At 32.2% G+C, this 7,855-nt stretch overlaps 1 protein-coding gene across 2 annotated transcripts in view; it reads left to right on the top strand.

Annotated features, from left to right (window-relative positions):
* Positions 1–147: 147 nt before the first annotated feature.
* The window catches only part of LOC106465378 (putative fatty acyl-CoA reductase CG5065), a 20,471-nt gene continuing 12,763 nt past the window's right edge, over positions 148–7,855 (top strand). The window contains exons 1-4 of one of the 2 annotated variants that reach the window (XM_022393271.1): positions 205–263; positions 4,437–4,527; positions 6,129–6,279; positions 6,592–6,708. In XM_022393271.1, coding sequence (XP_022248979.1) covers positions 6,148–6,279; positions 6,592–6,708 — 249 coding nt within the window. In that variant the 5' untranslated portion in view covers positions 205–263; positions 4,437–4,527; positions 6,129–6,147. Of the gene's footprint in view, positions 264–4,436; positions 4,528–6,128; positions 6,280–6,591; positions 6,709–7,855 lie in introns of both variants that reach the window. The other variant, XM_013925599.2, reaches the window with a different exon arrangement.

The raw sequence follows: 7,855 nt of genomic DNA on the forward strand, positions 1-7,855 counted from the left end.
TCAACTCCATTGCTGAGATTTTAGTACCTAGTAGAAGACCTTCATCACCAAGGTAAGAAAGAAAACGGAAGTGTGTTACTCCACCTGATTCGTCCAGTGACTAACCACGTGATCTAAACGACTTTCAAGTTTCATTCCACCTTTTCACTTACCACGAGAGTCAACGCGACTTTCCTTGTCAGCTTATTTACTTTAAGCCCATACTTTGTTAAAAGTTGTTCTATTATTTCAGGGGACAAAAGGAAAAGAGTTCTTCGTTGTAGGTAAGAAATTTTGTTGCACATTGACATAATTGCTCTGTTATGGGTATAGTAAAAATATTAAGCTTAAATATAACTTGTTACATTAGCCTATTTATCTTATGTTCGTGGCACATGTGTGTGTCTTATTTATACTGATCTTTTAAATAGGAATTACTGAATATGTTACGCTGCATTTCAAGGGTGAAAATCCAAAGGGAAAATTCCAGATAGTAGGTTACGCATTCTTTGAACAATCATTACTTCACTAAAATAGAGGTTTCACATACTTTTACCCAGTTTATGATATTCACGAATCGGATAAAAGAAGTTGGGCTGAATTACGCATGTTTCAATTCATTTTGTGCTGTAATTCTATAGATATTAAAATAACTGTCCAAATTCATTTCTACTCTAGTTTGACTTGTTAGTTTCAAGATCACATAAATGACTGAACTATTTATTATGAAATTTCTAAATTAACACTAATAACATAAAATCACATAAAACAATAGTATGAAGATAAAAAAATTAATAGATTGTGGTAAAAGATGTGATTTTTAGAACATTAGATGATGCAATGATATGTGAGTATCTGGGAGTAATGTTCTACATCACATTGTCTGATTATATCCTATTACGATATATGACGACTGAACATTTGGTAGAACAATCTGAAAAGTTGTAATCTAGTGAGAAAGCTTTAGGGTATTAATAATATTAATAATCCGATTATACATAATTACTCGTATAATTTTGAGATTATAGATGACAATGATCATTCAATTTTTGAACGAATTCAGATTAAGTTATAGTTTATGTTGTATTGGAGGAAAGTGGTAGGAGGCAGTTAACATTATTTTATAAAGCCAGGTTATTTGTCTCTTAATATGTCACGACATAAACTAGTGAATGATCAAAAGAGGCGTACTTGGATATCTAAAGTAAACCAAATATTGCATGGTTACGGTTATTGCTTTTGTAAGGAATAGTGAATTATCCCTAGAAGAGTTTTAGCGGAAATCAAAATATTGATCATCAAACTCTGCACTTTAGTATAAATTATTACAAGAATTAGAAAAGTATATTGATATTTCATATTGTTTTAACCATGACTGTAGTATAATCTATCTGTTACCTATTCACTGTAGAAACTTTAATAAAAATCAATATAAGTATAACGCTGATTCAAAGCTTATCTAGTTAAATGTACTGAAAGTGAGTGGCTGTTAGGCTAAAAATTTGGATTTTTACTGGTATTTATTACAAAGCATAGAAAAGTGGGACTCCTCGCTTACACAAATATTGTTTGATTTATTAATTATTATTTATTTTTATCATTTTATCTATTGGATTATTGCTCATGTTAAATTATTATCATGTTTACCAAAATATAATATAAAATGAAAATTGAAGATGAAGATCATTAAGCTTTGAACGTTAATTAATTAAAATAGCTTGCTGCATTTTACCTCAGTCAGATTCGCGTGTAATTATTTATTAAAACATTCTTCGTTAATCGTATACGACAAGAGTATTTATCACATTGAGATAATGATTCGTACATTAGTAACACAAGCTACAGCACTGTACATGGATGTTGTTTCTGAAGTGCAAGTATTACGATCACCGTAACCACGATAGATAAGAGTAAGACACTAGCTACTTCACTCTACAACCTTCTTGAACAAACTCACTGCAAACTTTACAAATGTCTCTTTATAATCTGGCTTTGAATGCACTAGAAAAATTGACATCAAATTAGAATTTTCTAGGTCTACTTTAATGTCATCTTCAAAACCCACAGCTATCTACAGCTAACAAACAAATTACTATAATAAAAATATAGCATATAACAATATCAAAAATATATTTATTTAACAAATTTACACGTATGCGCTGTGAAGACTTGTTGCGCATTGATCTAACATTAACAAACTATTCCTAAATTTTCGCCTCCTAGTGGCAGAGCGGTATGTCTGCGGACTTACAACGCTAGAATCCGGGTTGCGATACCCGTGGTGGACAGAGCACAGATGGCCCATTGTGTAGCTTTGTGCTTAATTACAAACAAACCTAAATTTTCACATGTATATCAAGGAAACCTGAAATATATTTTAATACAAATTAATAAACCAGCAGCTTAATCGGAATAATTAAAATTTAGTGGTAGAGACTTACATGAAGGTTTTGTTAAGACTTTACTCCAAAATGATAGTAAATGCTTAAGCTATGTCCTGCTTCGGCTTAAATTACTCACTGGTGTCTGTATAGCAATGAGAAAAAAAAACACAAAGCGATTACATCAACCAATAATTAAGTTCAGACATTTTCGAGGAGTGTTGTCGTCCCCATTTGTGTGTGTGGGGGGGGGGAGCATTTTAACTTGACATAACAACGTTGCATCTGGTGCAAATAATTAAAACATAACAGTTATTGTGTTATACTTGTTCATTTTTGTATTCTCGTAGAAACGGTCATCCGGTAAAAGAGCCAAAACTACCTCGATCAAAAATAGGTATCACTTAAACAAAAAAGAAATAGCTGAGATTATTATTTTTAGGTTCAAAATTAAGTATTTGTGTTCAAGATTAAAAGTAAATATATATTTTATTTTCGCAGTAAAATAACACATTGGATTAGTTGTTACTGTCGATTTCACCAACATTTAAAGACCTATTAAAGACCTCTCAATGTTACAAGCTTATGGGAATTAGCCATTGTAAGACTATAGCATTATTCATTTTTAAGTGTTTTTATTCAAACCTGAATTCATGCAAATGAAAGGAATTCAGCATTTAGTTGTAGATAAAAAAAAATTTTGGAAAGATTTGGTTACCTACGCAGGGATTTTTGTATGGTTTTGTGTATTCATCTCTACCTTGCTTCTGTACTTTTTGGCATTGTCATTCCTACATCATCCTTATTTTTTTTCACAATTTTTTGATTACTTGTCACACAAAGACGTGTCAATACAACGTGAGAATGAAACTTGCGAGACATGGGATTAATCAAACGCCACTAAAATCAAGTGAAGAGTAAACATACTTCGGCTCCAAGGTAAAAGTTATCAATTCAAAGAGGAAATTGGAACATAAAAGTCGACGTGATGAAAATATCGAAAACATTGCCAAGATGGAGCTACTGTCGACAGGAAACGACATTAAAATGGAAGTGATAGTCAGGAGATAAATGTCAAAAGGTGATCAACATCTAGATCAGGTCAAAATTGCTACCATATAACCTTGTAAGAATCATACGATATTTTGAATGCTTAGAATGACTCATGTACTGGCAGTAGCCTTGGAAAGCGTAAATGAAATGGAGCGTACAGAACTGTCTAGGTTTTGGTTTCCAGTCTATTTATCTATGTAGGTTATTAATGAACCAGGATACTGACCCTGTATTGTCCTCTATACACTTCAGAAACTGGGTCATTACCCCTAGGTGGAATCCAAGTACACGTAGCCCCTTTTCTGCTGCATAAGCCAGTCCCTATGATGGAGAGAACAAGTTTATTTTCTTGCGAAAGTCAACACGAACAACCTTGACCACAGACTTACTCGAAGGTTTTGTTACAGAAGAAAGTTGGTGAACTGTCATACTTGTTGAGCTCGTGCGTCTTGAATTTGTTACATAAAATCTATCTACATATTAGCTTTTGTTGAGTATTATACAAGTTACAGGCACATTAACTTTTTGGACATTACTATGATATATTATTTAATCCATTTCTTATTACTCTCCAGTATACTTTCATAGTGTTTTTGTACTGTCATTATTTATTTAATTAATACACACCCATCACATAAATGGATCGTCGAATAACTTGCATCTAACTGTTTTACTTTTTATACCAAACTCTAAATACAAAACCCGTCATTTAAGATTAATATATTACGTGACTAAATATTGCAATTAGGTTTCAGGTATTTATACAGTAATGGAAGATTAAGTATAGAAAAGGTGTTTTAACAATGATGTATTGTAACTTTTAACAGAAAGTAAGTAAATTAAAAATTTTCGTGGATCTTTACTTCATACAAACATTTTTTTAACAAACAACATATTATTTAATCGATAGTTTTTAACGCAAGACGTAACGAAATTTCAAGTTGTTTTCCGATTGTAATAGTTTAAAATGCATGAACCTAATGGGACTGACTAAAAATGATACTGTTGCTTTCATTTCAGTAGCAGTTATAGAAGGCCATGACATAGCTGAAGCCATAGCAATTATACACTTCAATATTCATTGCTGCAGGCCACATACGTCGGCCATTTTGTTGTGAGTGTATTTATTGCATGAATTTCAAAATTCCATAACTAGTTTAGAATCTGTCTTTAGTTAGATATATTCAGATGGTAAAATTTTCAAAATTCATCTACATATGTTTTCTTTGTGACTTACGTTTCAGTTTGGACCTCTCTGTCCTGGTATCCCGGTTTTAGCTTTACTTTTTTTTTTTTTTGCTAGGTGACTCCATATTTGCCTAAATGTTTAAGTTTTTAAAAGACAACCAAAAATTTACTTTTTGGTTGTTATTGTGGTAATTAGAGATGAAAAATAGAAAATTTAACCAATATTAATTTAAAGTTCGATTTTAAATTTTTATGAACAGTATAAATTAAACCCAGTCACATGATCAGTGAGAGATGTGATTTTCTCAGACTTTGTAGTTATTTACGTTGAATATTAGACTATTAGGCCTAGACTGAGTTGGCATGTCGTGAAGCTTTACAGTGTCCTGGTTTGACCACCTACATTTATGGTCACCTTGGGTGCTCTGTATGTAGTATGACAATGATTTTAACTAATTATCCAAAGGTGACAAACATTTACTAATCCTTTTACTCAGGTGAAGCTTGTATATGCTTAAAGGCTAGAAACTTGTATCACTTTGGCCCTGTGTCCGACTACTGAGGAGAGGCGAGCCCATTTTGAATGACGGCTCAGATATTTGTATAATTTAGTATGAGTTAAGAATCTTTCTCCTCTATAAATGTTTTTGGAAGAAAGTCATAGGGTGTTTAGCAAAATTTATTCTACAGACCAAATCTATAATAAAATTACTCACAGGTTGTGTAAATGAAGCATCTGTCATATCTGTTGCCAACGTCGCGTTTCGCTCAATCCAGAGCTCTTCAGGCCTGCTGGGATATAACAAACACAACAGTAGCTGGAACACTATTATATATGCTATTTGATACAAATATAAGTGTAATCATTCTTCGTCAGCTTGTAAAAGGCATACACACCATAACAAATTTTAAGTTACTTTGTGCGTGGAGTTACCGAGTTTTAAAAACATTCTAAATAGCGCTACAGAAATCTATTCATGGTCTCTTGAAATGATAGCTAACTTTTCAGTCATGATTCTGAGACGGTTAAAGTTCTGGGGAAGAAACTAGCCCTAGTCAAAAGTGTTTTAATACCAATTTATAAACACCTCAGTATTCATGGGGACATGGTGTAGTCAGGGGCATGTCTTTCTATTGGGGATATAACCCCTTGGGGTGTGTGAGAGACATTCTCTTAACCATGGAGAAATAACCTCCAAAAATTTGTTTCAAATAATACTGTAATCTTCAGTGATGATATCTTTTATTATTTACGTTTGATTTGTTGTTAACAATAATAGTTTAGAATCAAAAATTGGAAAATGCACAAATTAAGTAATATCTAGTAATTTATTTATTTACTGGAAAATGAGGGGACCAATAAAATTTAAAGTAAAATTCGGGGAGCTAGAATTGTGATTTGGTGTGTCTAAGCTCCCCATAGACATGCCACGGAATATAGTTTATTTCTGCAAAGTAAACATGTGGAGTGTTTACTTGAAAGTTAAATTATTGTGGTTAACAATTGGGTATCTTGCACTGTTCCAGAATATCATCAATAATTCTTATGGCTAAAGCAATGCAGCGTGATGAAGAAACTGGACCTTTAGTGACTCCAAATTTAAACGACTCAAGAATCGGAGATTTCTTTCGTGATCGAGCAGTTTTCATAACTGGAGGAACTGGTTTTGTTGGAAAAGTAAGTTAAAACGTGAATAATTTAATACTTTAACATACATTACAAATATCTATAACTATCCTTGAGATAAAACTTTTTTTTCTTTTTTTAAAGTCCTCAAGTAAGTTGATCAAAATTGTAACTACAATTTTTTAGAACCAGGTAGTTTTTATTTGAGAAACAACTTACGGTCAAAGGAACGTAAGAGCAGACGCCATATTATTTATTACAGGACAATTTGTACATCAAATACGCCCGTTGGTTCGAAATAAGATATGTTTAGAATGAGATAAAGATATTAGAGATATTAACTAAGGTTATATCATATGCCAGGCCCTGGTTGAGAAGCTACTTCGTTCCTGCAGCGAATTAAAGGAAATCTATCTCCTTCTTCGACCCAAGAACGGTCAAAATGTCAGACAAAGACTCGATGACCTTGTCACATGTCAGGTAATAGATCTTATATGTAAGTAAAACATTTTATTGTAACTGCGTTTCCCATAGAGATGCTTAGAAATACTTCCATTTAACTCCAGCTTTCATTTTTCCTGTAAATAATACAGTATATGCAGAAAATAACTCGTGATACTTAAGCGGTGTATTTGTTAAATTTCGTGATGAAACGTGAGTTTACCTGATGATTTAATGGTCCAATGTTGACAATTTGCGAGTTTTTTTTAAGTATAGACAATTTTTACGATCATGTGTGATAATATGTTAAAAAACTATAAGACAGATTTACACTACGTTAAAACTATGTAGGTATCAAGCTTTCAATTCTTAGTGTGGGTATTCGCTATTAAAATTGTTTCAGCGTGATGTAAATCACGTTTCGTCTTACAAAAAAAAAAGGAATTTAACGGCCGTTTTGATTTCACTTCTGTTTTGCTTTACGTCTTTATAAGTAGGCCTATGTATGTAAAAACAGTAATAAATAATAACTGCGTGTGTATGTTTATTTTGTTTTTAAATGCAGGACACAAAGCTTGAGATTTTGTATGTAGAGTTGTACAAACGAAATAATTTTCAAAAACATTGTGTGGGATGGCCTAGAAGTGGAGGATAAGGACTATTAAGTATAACCGATTTACTTCGAAATTGTTATTAATGTGATATTGACTTTCGAGACAGTAGCTTAAGTTCAGATTTTGGAAATATCTGAATATGGACTTCCAGTTGGGGGAGTTTCGGTGGCTTGTAGGACTGGTTTCACGAATTTATGACTAAAATTGGTATGGGTGTGCAAAAGATTGCTCGAACTTTTATATACAAGAATAATGAATTTTAAATTTTATAAAGACAAGGAGGGATCGATATATACGTAATCTAGCTAGCTACAGTAATATAGAAAGTTTAATGCTGCAAAAAGTATTGAAACTAGAAAATCAAAACTACAAAAACCGAGTTACTCAAAATAATAAAAAATGAAATATCCTATTTTGGCAAATCACTGTAATTATGTTAGCATGGGCCAATTTTATTTAACTTAGTTTTTGTAGTTTTGACTTTCTTGTTTCAATACTTTTTTTGTAGAGTTAAAACTTTCTATATTAGTATAGCTATCTAGGTTACATATTGTTACGTCTCCGTTCGTTAG

The sequence above is a fragment of the Limulus polyphemus genome, unplaced genomic scaffold (assembly GCF_000517525.1).
Source record: "Limulus polyphemus unplaced genomic scaffold, Limulus_polyphemus-2.1.2 Scaffold1925, whole genome shotgun sequence".
Classification (NCBI taxonomy): Eukaryota; Metazoa; Arthropoda; class Merostomata; order Xiphosura; family Limulidae; genus Limulus; species Limulus polyphemus.